This window comes from Esox lucius, chromosome 20 (assembly GCF_011004845.1).
Source record: "Esox lucius isolate fEsoLuc1 chromosome 20, fEsoLuc1.pri, whole genome shotgun sequence".
Lineage (NCBI taxonomy): Eukaryota > Metazoa > Chordata > Actinopteri > Esociformes > Esocidae > Esox > Esox lucius.
The window spans coordinates 44,102,865-44,119,099 of NC_047588.1; the positions used below are offsets into that span (position 1 = coordinate 44,102,865).

Consider the following 16,235-nt stretch of genomic DNA (forward strand, 5'->3'; position numbering starts at 1 on the left):
TTGAGTCAATTGTCCAATTACTTTTGTTCCCTTGATACCCACAAATTAAAGCTGTGAGACTGATCTTTAAGCCCATATTTATTATTTAACTGTAACTTGAATTTATTTTTGGTAAACAGACAAAATATCAAAACTTGTGTCCTTGTCCAATTATTTCCAGACCTAAATGTACATATTGCATTGAAAATCAGCCGTTCACAGCTACAATTGTCATTTCCAACATTTTATTTCTGAACAATTTGATGTTATTTAAATGGACAAAAAGACCTGAAAAAACTTTTGAAAAACAGTGTAAATACAACCTCAGGGGCAACAGAGGTAAGAGACCAGTGAAGGAACTGACTCTGTGCTAATAACTATTTGCGGGACATACCATTACATGCATATTGATAATGTTATTGGCTGTCCAGTTAATGTTCTGTATGTAACAGACTCCAGAGTGCCTCCTAATACGTCTTCTTGTCATAATCCTGTGAACAGCATGAAACAATGTGCAGGGGGCCAGACGGCCGGCTGTTAAAGCCCCTAATCTGATGCCATTGTGAGACATCTGCAAGTAACAGCATTAGACTTTAAATAGGTCTAGACATTGTTTCACAAAAACAAAATGGTACACAAACCCATGACAAAATGGCTGTCAAAATGATTCAGGTTTTATTTGCATAAATTACAATTAAATGTGAAGAGGGAAGAAAAATAACACACACACACACACAAAAATGTCCTCTAGCAAACAGAGGTACTGGCCAAAATCCTTTAATATCCTTCCAAAATCCATGTTCTTGTTCAGGCTGAATGAATCTCCCACAGTTCCCGCAACCTGACCGCAGATGTTCAATGTAAGCCGTTGAACCCAACATCCAATGAAAGCATTCATTTATACATGTACAGTCCCCTATCTAAACGGGTCTTCCTGTCGGCCCCATCAAAGCTTTCTGTGATAGTTATGTTTGATTTGTGGGATCCAGCCTGATCAAAAACATAATTTTAGGAAATGTAGAACGTGATAGCTAGTAGCTTTAACATATTAAAGTAAATAACAAGCTTTAAGAAACATCATAACATGGGGATCATAACAATTACAACAGCAAACCCAGCCATGTAAACACCATCCTTGGGAGTGTACTTCCAGTATGAACAAAAAACCTATCAGGGAACTCAGGAGAAGAAACAAAGACAGTATGAGGTAGAGGTAAAACCTCTGGCGAACAGATGCATTTAAAAACTACAGTATGCCTGTATGTTAATAACAGCCACCACATAATAAAGTACAAATATTTACAAAACTGAATTGAGTCACAGTCACAGTCTTCAGTGTATAGCAGTGTTTGTGTATGTGTGTGTTCATAGTGCAGGGTAGTATTTATTAGTGAACTAGGGGTGTCAAACTCATTCTATGGAAGCTACATTGCCTGCAATTTTAGCTTAACAAAATTACAGTCATGTAGACCAGTCCAGCCACAGAGACCTGTACAGCCATGTAGACCGGTCCAGACACATAGACCTGTACAGCCACAGAGACCTGTAAAGCCAAGTAGACCGTTCCAGCCACGTAGACCGTTCCAGCCACGTAGAGCGGTCCAGCCACGTAGACCGGTCCAGCCACGTAGACCGGTCCAGCCACGTAGACCGGTCCAGCCACGTAGACCGGTCCAGCCACGTAGACATGTCCAGCCACATAGACCTGTACAGCCACAGAGACATGTATAGCCACGTTGACCTGTAAAGCCACGTTGACCTGTAAAGCCACATAGACCTGTAAAGCCACATAGACCTGTAAAGCCACATAGACCTGTAAAGCCACATAGACCTGTAAAGCCACATAGACTTGCCGACAATCAGAATTCAAACATAGACAACCAGGTGAAGGATTTCTTTTAACTAATCTATGAATAAACTTACACAAAAACTAGGGATGAGGTCAAATGCAAAGTGATTCCTGGAATGAGTTTGGCAACCTTGTACACTGTTGTACACCTGTGTAGTACACCATTGCAAAACACTGTGCAAACAAAATCAAGCATTTCTTAAATTACCAAATTAACAACTGTTTTGGCCAGTTTTCTTCCATTTGGATCCCAGTAAACACCGGCCAGTGGAAACAATCCAGTTAACAATGGCCAGTGAAAACCATACAATTAACACCGGCCAGTGAAAACCATCCAGTTCTCACTGGCCAGTAAAAACCATCCAGTGAAAATCATCCAGTTAACACCTGCCAGTGAAAACCATCCAGTTAACACTGGCCAGTGAAAACCATCCAGTGAAAATTATCCAGTTAACACCTGCCAGTGAAAACCATCCAGTGAAAATCATCCAGTTAACACCGGCCAGTGAAAACCAACCAGTGAACACTGGCCAGTGAAAACCAACCAGTGAACACCAGCCGGTGAAAATCATCCAGTGAACAACGGCCAGTGAAAACCATCCAGTCAACACTGGCCAGGTTAAACAACCCAGTGAACAGCGTCCATTGAAAACCATCCAGTGAAAACCATCCAGTGAACACTGGCCAGTGTAAACTACCCAGTGAACTCTACGCAGGGAACACCACCCAGTGCTACACAGAGGAGGTCCGTGCATCCTCGTTGGGGGCCTTGTTGTTCCCCTGCAGAGTCCCAGAGAAGTTATCAGAGTCCAGCAACTCCACAATACTGTATGGAGAACAGTCCTCCAGCCCCAGCTTCCCACAAGCCCAGCCACAGAAGCCTTTCTCCAGGTCCCGGACCGACAGCCACCACTCGCTGAAGGCCCATGACACCTGGGCCAATGCGGAGTACAGGGCTAGAGACAGGGCCACTGGCATGATCAGCAGCGGGTAAAAGATAATGAGGAACGGGCAGATGGTGACTTTGTGCCAGAAAGTCCTTTCCTCGTTGTAGACCAGAAAGACGTTGTACCAGGTGAGCGTTCCGTAGTAGAACGACGTGATGAATGCCAGGAGGAAGACCACGGGAGCACATGATATGCTCCAGAGGATCACATGGGGTCCCTGGTAGAACCCAAAGCCACAGGAACGCTTGGCACCTGCGCCCCCCTCACACTCAGCATCCAGGCGTTCTTTAGAGCGGGCCATTTCTCGTAACTCCCTTTCCGACAGAGTGACGTGGATGTCCACCATCTGACCCTTCTTCTTCCCCCTGGTGATGGTGCCAGTCAACGTCACGTAGCGGCTGTCTGGGGGCACGCTCCTGTCACTCCACCCTCCTGGAGACACAAAAATATCATCATTATGACTCACTCCACCCTCCTGGAGACACAACAACATCAACATTATGACTCACTCCACCCTCCTGGAGACACAACATCATCATCATTATGACTCACTCCACCCTCCTGGAGACACAACAACATCATCATTATGACTCACTCCACCCTCCTGGAGACACAACAACATCATCATTATGACTCACTCCACCCTCCTGGAGACACAACAACATCATCATTATGACTCACTCCACCCTCCTGGAGACACAACAACATCATCATTATGACTCACTCCACCCTCCTGGAGACACAACATCATCATCATTATGACTCACTCCACCCTCCTGGAGACACAACAACATCATCATTATGACTCACTCCACCCTCCTGGAGACACAACAACATCAACATTATGACTCACTCCACCCTCCTGGAGACACAACATCATCATCATTATGACTCACTCCACCCTCCTGGAGACACAACAACATCATCATTATGACTCACTCCACCCTCCTGGAGACACAACAACATCATCATTATGACTCACTCCACCCTCCTGGAGACACAACAACATCATCATTATGACTCACTCCACCCTCCTGGAGACACAACAACATCATCATTATGACTCACTCCACCCTCCTGGAGACACAACATCATCATCATTATGACTCACTCCACCCTCCTGGAGATAAAACAACATCATCATCATTATGACTCAATCCACATCTTGTCACACTCCAGCAACTCATTGTGGTAAAGCGTGGTTGTTGGCTGGAGAATGCACTCTCCTCTAATATGTGCCACTATCTCTTGATTTTTGACTCGACTGAACATGCTGAGGAGTTGTTGTCATGAGTAAAGGACATAATTGCACATTAAAATTAGAAAATTGAGAGGGGAGAAAAATAGGGTTAAGAAGTAGTAATAGAATAACAAATAGAAATGTAGTATCTTACCTTCACCAGTGGGTGTGGTGAGAAACTTGGAGCCCTCCTCTGTGCTCCTCTCAGCACCTCCCTCCTCTCCTCCCTGCTCCTCTCCGGTACACCTCTCATTGTCTGAGCGGTAGACGATGATGGACTCAGGCCTGGGCTCCTTCCTCCTCCTCTTTCTCCGGGTGGCGGAGCCCACTACGGTCTCCTCTACGGGATTCCCGGACATCTCTAACCTCTCCGAGCCGAGGGAGATGAGCTGGGGGCTGCTGTCCCCACTGGGCTGGGGCTCCTCCTGGGCCATTCTGACTGCTTGTGACAGGGGGCACTACCTCACTCTGCAATCAAGACACAGGATTAGAAGAGTAAAGCGGAGAAGATGCAGTGCTTCTTGGAAGACGATGAAAGTAAATAAAACAGCGACAGGCACTCATCTGACTCACCCCTGTCCTGGCTGACTGACTCGCCCCCGTCCTGGCTGACTGACTCGCCCCCGTCCTGGCTGACTGACTCGCCCCCGTCCTGGCTGACTGACTCGCCCCCGTCCTGGCAGACTGACTCACCCCCGTCCTGGCAGACTAACTCACCCCCGTCCTCACATATTGACTCACCCCCGTCCTCACAGACTGACTTGCCTGCCCTGGCAGACTAACTCACCCCCGTCCTCACAGACTGACTCAGCCCCGTCCTCACAGACTGACTCACCTCTGTCCTCACAGACTGACTCACCCCCGTCCTGGCTGACTGACTAACCCCTGTCCTGGCTGACTGACTAACCCTCGTCCTGGCTGACTGACCCCCCCCCCCCCATCCTGGCTGAATTTGGTTTCTTTGAACATTATTTGTGGAAGAAATGTCAGGATAATTTATAATGGATGTGTTGATGCGACAAGGATGGTTTAAACGGATGATTCAAAGCCTCTGTGATATATGAACACTCAATGTGTATTATGTAAATGTTTTATTATTTTGTAAATGCACCTAGTGTTTGTGTTGATGCAGTATTCCATTTCTGTTTCACTTTTGATGCCGGTATTATTTGCTTGGCCTGCTTAATGTTAAGGCCAGAGTCCCTTAATATGATTCTCTCTGTGAAACTAAAGTACTTGCTGGGTTCTCCATCCGCATATTGCAATAAAGCATCGTAAAAAAGGCATAAACACGGTATAAATGAATTAATGGAAGGGTGAAAATGTTGTCCGACGCGCACATGTATAAAAGCGCCGACACCCTGTTCGGCGATGGATCACGTCTACACACAAGCCCACCTATAAACGAACCAACTTAAACACGGGGTTGACCACAATTCAGCGGTGAAACCTCGCATTAGTAGTGTAGCCTATTTTCTACATGTACCGCCTTATACAACAATGCATTTTACCACGTTTACAGGTCAGGATAAGGCTACATGGATGGATATAATACATGGATATAATGAAGAGGCTGTAATCGCCAGTGTTTTTCGTTGACAGCTGATAATTTCCCCTTTAAACCACATCACATGCACCATATCTGTTCTATTGTCTCAACTGACCCCTACGTAGAAAACGTTTGCACTTGCCATTTCAAGTATTACTGATCTTACCTTATTTACCTAGGGCAGTATCGAAAGAGCATTAGTTGTATGATATTCCTATATTTTAATTTTTATTCGACCCCTTCTCAATCGACGGACGGACGCACATCACGACGCTGTACACCAATCCAGAATTCCAGATGCGCGTCGTAAACTATTCCAGAATAGCACTAACTCCGCCCCACCAGATCCCTCCGCTGCCCAGCTCATTCCCATGCAGACATTACCCAGCGATGAAACCGTACTAAACACACCTGGACGATTTTCCACCCGGAGACAGACGGCTAGTTCTACATTAAAGCCGCAAATGCACCGCAATGTACGCTACTCTCGGTGGACTGATCTTCAAACACTTAGTGAAGCATGGTAGTTGTAATTATTTATTTGTTAATCATTTACCCAGCATGCACTTGGATTAGATGCTCTCACAGTTCAAGAGCTCGAGTCTGAAATGCACCCTAAAAAACTTCGCTGACCAGGTCTGTATATTCATGCATGGAAAAACTGCTATTGTCTGAAATAAGGGCGATTAAGGCGATGGGATGCTGAAAATGTGACCCATTACTGCGGGCAACATACTACCTTCCTTGGCTTGAATCTCAGTTTACCGAAGTTACTGTAAATGAGAACATGTTGTAAATCAATTTACCTGGTTAAATAATAATCATTAAACAAAGAAGAAACCATGTTGACTGGGTATTGCTCTTTTAGCATGGAAATACAGGAATTTCTTATTTTTCTTAATGTTTCTTCCATTTAATCAATGGCTCTAATATACAGAAACTCACATGAAAAACTGTAAACTTAAAATTGTCAAACACAGGTGAGCAAGTACTGTATGTCAGTCACACGATAACACAGGCTTTCTTCAGACCATCAACAGTCAGGGTTAGGGGACTTGATGGAGGAGGAGAGGATGCAGACAGACGTAAATCTGTGGAACATCTCAGTACTCAGCGGGACGCAGGGAGAATCATCCACTCTGGGGATGAGTCCCGCCTGCTTGTTGCTGCAGTTTTCTCTGAGAAGAAGAGTGTGAAGTGCTGTTCAGCAGAGTGGCTCTGGGACTTGTCCAGTTGTACATCTGGATCTGGACTGGTTCTTTGAAACCAGGCTTTCTCACCCCCTTGTGGTGAAAGATGTTCACAAACCAACTGAAAGCAAAATCAGTTGTTTTGAATGCAAGATTTAATGATTTACGAGTATGATCTGTTTGGAGTTCTGTACTAAGCGTTTTTAAACACTGCACCATATTACTGATAATATTACCAAAGCGACAAAAAAATCAGTGAAAACAGCCATCTGTTCAGTAAAAACAGCCAGTATGTTCTCTGCACGTCCATCAATGTTTGGTTGGGATCTGCCATGAAACTGGAAAGGAACAGACTACAATGGACAGTCAGAACTGCAGAAAAGATCATTGGTGCCAACCTGTCCTCCATCCAGGACTTATACAAAACCAGAGTCAGTAAAAGGGCAGGAAACATCACTGCAGACACATCACAACCATAGACTGTAAAAATAATGGACGACGCCTTTTCGCTCTTTTCCATTGGTGAAAAATGAAGCCACCAGTGTCCTGATACGGCGCTGACATCTTGGACTTGCGTCTGCGCAGATAGCGATCTTGGGACCAGTTCTGCGCAGTAGTTATGCGCAGTAGCGAGAAGGAAGTAAAGCCGTAAAGCCACGAAATCAACGGCCCCACCTCTGTGCCCCGCCCTCACTCTCCCTTGCAGAATGCGCATACCGTAATCAATCGCAAGTCCAAGTACAGTACAACCTTTGCTTGTTAAACCTAGACGATATTTTATAGCCTAACTTACATCATGTTTAACCTTTATTTAGAATAGGCCTAATACAAAAATAATTGGTTACTTCTAGCTAACGATCACCTGCTAGCTATTAACATGGCTATTAACGAGGCTTGTTGTCTTTTAGCTAAAGTTAGCTAGCCCATTACATTTATTTACTAATTAAATAGCTTATAAATTTAACTTACCGAAAAAAATTCAAAGATCGATTGGAAATGCCAGATCGGTTAGCACAATGTACTGCAGAACAACCCATTATGTCCGTGTGAAATTATAGAAATTTAGAGATTAAATGTAAAGTTCCAATCTCCTCAGTCCTCCGAAGATTCAGTGGCTCCTCGGCTCAGATAGCTGTCAATCACAGCTGTGAATCACGACGTCACACCACCGTTTTTAGAGCATTAAATAACTAACTAAAAACAAACTCTTGAATTTACATTAGCATGATACAAACTACAGTAAATGACAGAAACCAGCTTCGGAAAAAAGATATTTGAAGGGTAATTTAATTGTTTAGTTGGTCTCGCGTCCCATTGAATAACATGGGGAGGGCGGGGTTTATGACCTATACTGGGACCACTCACCAGAGGGCGATCGAGACGTTTTGGCTTCACTTTTCAGGGCTTGTGCGGCACGCTTGATCACAACCTGGATACAACCTGTTCCAGCCCCTCCCCTCTGGTAGGCACTTCAGAACACTGTACACCAAAACAAACAGACACAGGAACAGTTTCTACCCACAGTCCATCACTCTGATGAACAGTCAACTTCAGACACTTAGTGTCAGGCACAATCCCTGTATAACAACCCAGTAACTCTGACCCTAACATCCACCTGCCTACTACTTATTTATTTGTCATCTTGTAATTCAGTGTTGTTCATACTGTATATATCATATATACCTACCTCATGTACATGACAACTGCAAAACAATTACATTTAATAATTCCAGCATCATTTGCACTCTGCTCCATTACACTATATGTAGATCACACCCACTGTCATTATGTAAATAATAATACCTGTACAAAAATATTTATTTCCAGCACCTTTTATACCCTGCTCATTGCACTATTGTCTCATCAGTCTTACTATGTTATTGTTTTGGTTTATAATGTGTATTTATGTGTACTGTATATTGCAATCGGTGACTCTTGAGCCTGTATAATCCAGATCCCTCGTATGTGTACACCATAGACTGTATATATAAGGTGTACACATACCTGGCGAATAAAGCTGATTCTGATTGTCAGGGAAACCTCCCCATCTGGCGACACAGCACGGGCACGTTCACGCGAACGTCATATCACGTATTCTAATAGCGATATGGCCCCACCTGCTGGAGATAATACAGCATGACAGATACCTACGCGCCGTGAGGGAAGGCGGCAAAACCCCGTTGGAGCAGGCGCGAGCGGGCGGTAAAGAATATTTCAAACAGATAGATAAATAGTAGTCAAAGCATGTGCTAGCTAACTTGATAATATTGAAAAATCTTTATAATCATTTTAAATTATCTGTATCCTTACATTTCTCATTGATAGCGTAGCAAGTGTTAGCCAAGTTAATGGTCGTTTTTCTTTTCACCAGCCACTGATGGTGCGGGTAACGTTAGCCACTACAGCACACTACTGTACTCACTAAAGATGTTAGCGGCAAAACGTTCGGTAATTTAGTTTCTAGGTTCAACAACTTGTGAAACCCAGTCCTATGATTTATGTAACATTGTTAGCTAACAGCTGACTAGACATCTAACCGCTTGACCCTTGTGTGCTGTGCGTCAGGTTTGTTGAAATGGATGACAATGATTCCTTGGGCAGTATGGGCAGTATGGACAGTTTACTCCTTCAGCTGGGTAATATTTTTACTTTGATCTTTATGGCTTTGTAAAGTTAGCTAGCTAGTAAATTTACTAAACATGTTGCTGTTAAATTGTGGATTACAGCTCTACAAACCTGGGAGATAACTGAGAAGAGGGATCAACTAAATCAACAAATTCAAAGTAAGTGATGTAGTTAGCCCACCAGAGTATATCAGGGAAAAACACATTAAGACCATAACGTTGTGTGGTGGTTGCCTGATGTCTGAGCTGTGTGTTCACTGTTCATTAATCAGCTTCTTGTGTTGTCTCACAAGTCATCAAAGCTAATGTTGCAGAGAAGAAATCCTTCATTGAAGGTGTACAAAGAAACATCCAGAAGCTTGAGGAAGAATCTCACCATAAGCAGAAAATGGTGAAACATCTCAAAGACAACTCAAAAAGGTAAAGCAGAATTGCCTTAATTGTATGTACATACCTGGTCCATTCCCAAAGCAGATTCAGCGCTAGAGTCAAGCTAATGGACCATAATGGATCATTATGTAGGTAGAGCTGTTATTCTTGCAAGGAGAGGTAACACATTACTGAAAATGGATGGCAATCATTTTAAAAACATTTATTTTGATTAACCTGTATCATATATGTTGAAAATTACAGTATAACTCATTACCTTTGTTGTTTGTTATACAGACCTGTTTTGCTCTAGTTTATTTAACAGTTACCAAGAATGTCTTGTGAAAGAGTGAAAATGATCATCACCCTTGTTTTCAGTACAGTGTGAAAAACCATAAGAATTTATTTAAAAAATGTCTGAGATTGGAGAAAACATTGGTAGGTATCAAAGGCCATTCCTCCACACAGAAGCTGATCTGAGATTCCACCATCTGAACTTCGGCCCTCTTTAATTCAAACAGCAGGTTTCAATGGGAATCAGGTTGAAAGGCTGATAAAGCAATTGAAACCTTTCAGTCAGTTAACTGTTCCTTTATGGATTCTGAGGTCATTATCTAGATGGAAAATCTACCTGGCAGACACATTTTAGCCTCCTGGCAGAGACAAGCAGTTTTTTTGGCTTAAACTAAGGTGTACTTAGTATTGCTGGCTTGTGTAATTGTTCCAACTTGCTATCATAAGAAGAACACAACAAATAAGTGGCTTTGGATAAGCTCAACCTAGATCATTAGTCGGAAAAGAGTATATATGATACCAACTAGCTCTGGTCCAGGTTGCTGTTTGGCTTCACTCTCATGATTGTAAAAGCAGCCAAATGATGCCCTGGTCACAAGCTAAAACCAACCACCTCTTCTGCAGTCTGAAAGGAACTAACAGCCTCCTGCTGCATTATGAGAAGACCCTGCAGGCTGAACTGGAGAGTAGACAAGATAACTGCAACCAAGACATGTAGGTCAAATCCCATCTTTCACTGCCAGCTGGTGGCTGTTGATTCTTAATGCTTGTTCTACCATGACATGTATGAAACCACTGCTATTGTCGGCTGTTTGCGCAGGATTAGTGCTTTTATTCTCACATCTGATTGTTAGAGAATCTATAACACCTGACAATCAGGCCTCCACTGTTTCAACTGTAGGAAGGTGTACCAGGAGAGAATCGAGAGCTACAGGAAGGTTTACCAACAGCACAAAGAGCAGTACTGCCAGAATCCTCTGGCCAATAATCTGTTGCTGATACAGGGGGAGAAGGAAGAGATTGAGAGACGGATTAAAGCAATTGAGGAACGAATAAAGGCTAAAGAAAAACTTTTACAGGATCTCTTAGGTAACCAATAGCTAACACACTAAGTTCACAGAATATCTTCCATCGCTGGTTGATCTAGAGTATATGCGAAGTGCAGCATATTCATCATTTCCTTCCCTTAGGTCAAACACTCCCCATTGAGAACCCAAAAGAAAGGTATCCTAAAAAGTGAACTAGGTTAGCTTTAAGCCACATTTACATTTGAGTCCTTTAGCAGACTCTTTATTTAATCTGTTCTGTCCAGCATCTTGGGTCTTCAGACGGAAACTTCTTACAGACAGTCAGACCCTCCAACCGAGAATGACCTTCATTCTCCACTAGACATCTCCTCACTCCATCTCGCTCAGGTACTTTATCAATAAGGAGTGAAGTTTTACTCCATACTCCATCTCTAATGGCTTGGGCCAGTTTTGCGGACTGATTGGTTTAATCCTGGACTTGAGAAACATAAAGCTCAATGGTGATAAGATGGAAATCCTGGTATTTTGGTAAAACCTGTGAATTTAGGAAAAGGTACACTGTTCAAAAGTTCTGGGTCACTTGGAAGTGTCCTTGTTTCCGAAAGAAAATAACATTTCTGTCCATTAAAATTGCATCAAATTGATAATAAATACAGTGTAGACATTATTAATGTTGTAAATGACTATTGTAACTGGAAACGGGCTGATTTGTGTACAGAATATCTACATAGGTGTACAGAAGCCCATTATCAGCAAATATCAGTCATGTTTTCCAATGGCACATTGTTTGCTAATCCAAGTTTATAATTTTAAAAAGCTAATTGATCAATGGAAAACCCTTTTGCAATTATGTTAGTACAGCTGAAAACTGTTGTGCTGATTAAAGAAGCAATAAAATTGGCCTTCTTCTGGGTTCAATTACAGGATTTATAAATGGTATCTTGAAGAAGGAATGCTATCACTCCATTTGATAATGCCATGTCATACCCAGTGGACGGTGCTTGATTGGAGCCAATTTCCTCCTACAACCGGACAATGACCTAAAGCACAGCTACAAACTATGCAGGAAGTAGTCAGCTGGTATTCTGTATATAATGGAGTGGCCAGCACAGTCACCAGATCTCAACCCTATTGAACTGTTGTGGGAAGTGCCCATCAAGTCAATCCAACTTGAGGGAGGTGCTTCAGGAAGCATGGGGTGAACTTTACTGCATTTCATTAAACTGTACTTGTACTGTTCAATGACAAAGTTGAATCTAATCTCTTCAGATTACCTCAACAAATTGACAATTAGAATGCCAAAGGTCTGCAAGGCTGTAATTTGCTGCAAAAGGAGGATTCTTTGACAAAAGCAAAGTTTGAAGTACACAATTAGTATTTCAATTAAAAATCTTGTCAATGTTAGACTATATTTCCTAGTCATTTTGCTACATTTCCTATTCAAACTTATTTCAAGTGACCCCAAACCTTTGAACAGTAGTCTACCTTTATTTTGTTACGGTAGCTTACAGTTGTTTAGCATTGTAGACATTTTTATGCCAGTATAGCCCATTTAATTGAAATGTACACGTGGCATACCATCTTCCTTTGGTCCGTTACAGGAAGACAAACAAGGAGATGGAGTGACTGAAGAGAACCAGGAGATCTTTTTGAGGGAAACTTCTGCTTTCCCACCAGCACAAGAAGCCCCAAACTGTGACCTGTGGTCTGAGTCAGAGTCTATGGGTAGGAGGCTTGGTGCTTTGCCTGTGGGCCTTCTTGTTACTTTAATACTATTTAACCTTTCTTTCTATTTAACCTTTCTTTCTATTCATGGTTTGTGTGCTGTATTATGACAGTCCTTGGTGCAGTTGAATCCCCATTAGACAGTGAACAGCAGACCAACTTCCTGGGCTCCACAGTCCCACATTTAAAGTAAAAATAACTGTGTAGATTGGGGGTGGATTAGTGTCTGTTATTTCTCTTCATTGGGTTTATTAGTTACTCCTGTAGTAGGATGTTTTCATGTCCCAGTTCAGACAGCAGGCCAGGTGGCTGGCTTAGAGCAGCACACAGGGAGTGGGCTGGAGGAACATCTCAACATCTCAGGGGAGGGGATGGAGGAGGTGGTAAAGGAGAGAGGGACTAAGGGAGGAGAGGAGCAGCCTACATCTTTTATTACTGAAGAGGAGAATGAAGCGATGGTAGTAGCTGTCTATCCCCGGACGTCCCCTAAGACCCCTGCCAGAACGCCAGCAGTGTCCAGCACCCCAACCTTCTCAATAAAGTATGATCTCTGACTTATTTACTGAATTTTAAACTGAAGACCACCAATATACCGTTTTTTATTACTGAACACCCCTGACTTACATACCACGGGCAGTTTCTCTATGCTCTATACTACAGTACTACAGACTGTGGTCAGAAGTACTCTACTGGGGGAAGAGAAGAGCCAGATCTGGTGTTTGAACCCTTACTCACCTAGTTACTGTATAATGTGATGCCAATGTGTCATGTCTCCAGCAGTACCCCCAGCAGTTCACCAGGCCAACCAGATGGCTCCACAACCAAATCCCCAGGCTTCCTGTTCTCCCTGACGTCTGGTCCGAGGCCCGCCACACCGGCCTTCTCTGGCTTCGACTGTGGCTTTGAAATGGGCTCGGCTCCGGAGGAGGTGAGGTTTGACTGGCTTTGAAATGGGCTCGGCTCCGGAGGAGGTGAGGTTTGACTGTGGCTTTGAAATGGGCTCGGCTCCAGAGGAGGTGAGGTTTGACTGGCTTTGAAATGGGCTCGGCTCCGGAGGAGGTGAGGTTTGACTGTGGCTTTGAAATGGGCTCGGCTCCAGAGGAGGTGAGGTTTGACTGGCTTTGAAATGGGCTCGGCTCCGGAGGAGGTGAGGTTTGACTGGTTTTGAAATGGGCTCGGCTCCGGAGGAGGTGAGGTTTGATTGTGGCTTTGAAATGGGCTCGGCTCCAGAGGAGGTGAGGTTTGACTGGCTTTGAAATGGGCTCGGCTCCGGAGGAGGTGAGGTTTGACTGTGGCTTTGAAATGGGCTCGGCTCCGGAGGAGGTGAGGTTTGACTGGTTTTGAAATGGGCTCGGCTCCGGAGGAGGTGAGGTTTGACTGTGGCTTTGAAATGGGCTCGGCTCCGGAGGAGGTGAGGTTTGACTGGCTTTGAAATGGGCTTGGCTCCAGAGGAGGTGAGGGGAAATAATGATGACGATTGAGGACAGATTTTATACAATTATGTTGCCCGGAAACTGTCTGGATTAAATGTTGGATTGTTCATTACAGGACACCCCTTTTTCCTTCACCAGTTCTTACTTCAGCAGTGAAAAGGTACCATTATTATCCGTTCCTTGATAATTGTTGGTAGCGCACACAGTAGCTTGCTGAACTTGCTGGCTAATTTATTAGTTTTTTTTGGTCATTTTTAGAAATCGCTTGGATTCAGCTTGCCAACAGGTGGGAAATTGTATCTAATATTTAAGTCGTGTTTGATATTTTCTGGTCCGATACTTGACCATAGCTAGATGTTGTTGCAGGCTTCCCGTTTGCCCTGCCGGAGTTGGAGAAGTCAGAAGATGGTTTTGAGTTTCCTTTCAGCTCCAGGAGTCCCAATCAGCCATCTGCTAGCAGGGAGAAGTGGGAAGAGGACTCCTTTGCCTTTAACTTGGGGAAGTTCTAAAAAAAAAATACTGTGTTTAAAGGAGGAATCCCAAGAAGCAGCCTATTCCTTCTCTAGTGCAGTGTTTGAGCTCAACCCCAAAGGGTCCTGGCTAAAAATAGTGCACTTGGAGAATATGGTTCCAGTCCGCACACATCCTGATATACTCCAGGGGTTGTTACTGCACTAGTTTCCTGTTTGTTTGGTTATTTCCTGTTGGATCATTTCCTGTTAGGCTATTTGTAGAAATATGCTTTTAAGTTGTTTGAAAGTACAATTACATTGTAACATTCAGACCAAGTAAATCTTTTTGGGTACACTGTAATGTGGACATTTCCACACAAGTTTAGGACAGTCTAGCTTCTCTTCATTATAACACGTCTATATGTAACATTTATAATACTTGAGTTTTAAAAATAATACTTTTATGTACTCATATAAAAATAAAAATCTGAATCTGTAGAACCGTAAATGTTTTTATTCATGGATCTTTCCATAATTCATTATTGAATTAGATATTTTTATTTTTGAGGCGTTTCTTTTAAACTACTGACATTTAAACAACTGAAAGACTTGGATGTTCTGCTGAAACAGAACATCCTGGAATAAGGGAAGTTGCACGTGATCAGTGTTTTGATTTGAAGAATCATCAGTTCAGATTTACATAGTTGCACAAGCATGAATAAAACAGTCAAATAATAGGAGTGTTTTCAGTCATTAAAAATAAAGAATAACAAACCGACTCTAAAAATGTGTTGGTCCCTCAAAATTACTAAACAATTTGATTGTTGCACAACACAATTAAAAAAATGTCATTACATTGGCAAAGAGTAGGACTTCAAATCAATACAGATCATGAAGAGGGAATAAAAGTACAATCTGAGTAATAGACAATGTAATAGTTTGAGTTCAATAAGTCGCACAATGACACATGATGCCACTCAAATAGCACCCAAGTCCCTATATAGTCCAGTACTTCAGACCAGAGGCCTGTGCTAGGATGCTATTGGAAACTATAAAGCGTTCCTCAAGACTACAAATGCCTTCACAGGGATAGACATTAGAAGTGGAGTCTGTCAATGTTTTTAAAGGACTGGTCTAGAACCTACAGGTCCATGATGGAAAATACTCCCAAGGTTGTGGACGGCATGTTGTCTGTGTTAAGGTGTTTCTGCATGGCAGTAGAGTACCTGATGTATCTCAATGATATGTTGGCAACTGCTAGAATACTATATTTGCTGTTCATACGGTCACAATAACGTAATAGATCCTGGCACTAAGAAGTCTTAAAAAAGTACAGATTAAAAATATTTTTTTAAACAGACAGACTTGAAAACAAGCAGAGACACACAACACTTACTGACAGACAGATGTGAGATGTCATGGCACTTGTTTAAAGAGGGAGGATTACAAGTTGTTGGGAGACAGAGAGGATATGAACCTAACCCACTGTTTCAATGGCCAGAAGCTAGCATCTACAGACCAGGGTTAGTGTGTGTTTTAGAACCTATCAACTGTAG

At 42.9% G+C, this 16,235-nt stretch overlaps 2 protein-coding genes across 5 annotated transcripts; one reads left to right on the top strand and one right to left on the bottom strand.

The window, feature by feature from the left end:
- Window positions 1–249: 249 nt before the first annotated feature.
- Window positions 250–8,245, bottom strand: tmem169b (transmembrane protein 169b). Of its 4 annotated transcripts, none has more exons than XM_034288970.1 (3): window positions 8,120–8,245; window positions 4,170–4,483; window positions 250–3,207 (listed from the first exon to the last, which is right to left on the bottom strand). In XM_034288970.1, exons 2-3 carry the CDS (start codon window positions 4,447–4,449, stop codon window positions 2,561–2,563), a joined length of 927 nt encoding a protein of 308 aa, XP_034144861.1. In that variant the 5' UTR covers window positions 4,450–4,483; window positions 8,120–8,245; the 3' UTR covers window positions 250–2,560. The 4 variants fall into 4 exon arrangements, with proteins under 4 accessions (XP_034144861.1, XP_019896787.1, XP_010901741.1 ...); XM_020041228.3 differs by lacking the exon at window positions 8,120–8,245 and adding an exon at window positions 5,976–6,060; XM_010903439.5 differs by lacking the exon at window positions 8,120–8,245 and adding an exon at window positions 5,740–5,884.
- LOC105029885 lies at window positions 6,113–15,403 on the top strand. Its single transcript, XM_020041225.3, has 17 exons — window positions 6,113–6,200; window positions 8,157–8,216; window positions 8,789–8,956; window positions 9,126–9,202; window positions 9,320–9,390; window positions 9,481–9,537; window positions 9,672–9,798; window positions 10,666–10,755; window positions 10,943–11,130; window positions 11,232–11,265; window positions 11,354–11,456; window positions 12,671–12,794; window positions 13,083–13,335; window positions 13,572–13,722; window positions 14,343–14,387; window positions 14,486–14,513; window positions 14,594–15,403. Exons 5-17 carry the CDS (start codon window positions 9,330–9,332, stop codon window positions 14,734–14,736), a joined length of 1,404 nt encoding a protein of 467 aa, XP_019896784.2. The 5' UTR covers window positions 6,113–6,200; window positions 8,157–8,216; window positions 8,789–8,956; window positions 9,126–9,202; window positions 9,320–9,329; the 3' UTR covers window positions 14,737–15,403.
- The last annotated feature ends 832 nt before the right edge of the window (window positions 15,404–16,235 follow it).

What these genes read in the sequence shown, in the direction of transcription:
- tmem169b (XM_034288970.1), bottom strand. Translation starts at nt 4,449, where the DNA reads ATGGCCCAGGAGGAGCCCCAGCCCAGTGGGGACAGCAGCCCCCAGCTC. An exon ending in CACCACACCCACTGGTGAAG is followed by an intron (nt 3,208 to 4,169) that starts GTAAGATACTAC and finishes TTGTGTCTCCAG; the next exon opens with GAGGGTGGAGTGACAGGAGC.
- LOC105029885 (XM_020041225.3), top strand. Translation starts at nt 9,330, where the DNA reads ATGGATGACAATGATTCCTTGGGCAGTATGGGCAGTATGGACAGTTTA. An exon ending in ACTAAATCAACAAATTCAAA is followed by an intron (nt 9,538 to 9,671) that starts GTAAGTGATGTA and finishes TTGTCTCACAAG; the next exon opens with TCATCAAAGCTAATGTTGCA. An exon ending in GATAACTGCAACCAAGACAT is followed by an intron (nt 10,756 to 10,942) that starts GTAGGTCAAATC and finishes TTTCAACTGTAG; the next exon opens with GAAGGTGTACCAGGAGAGAA.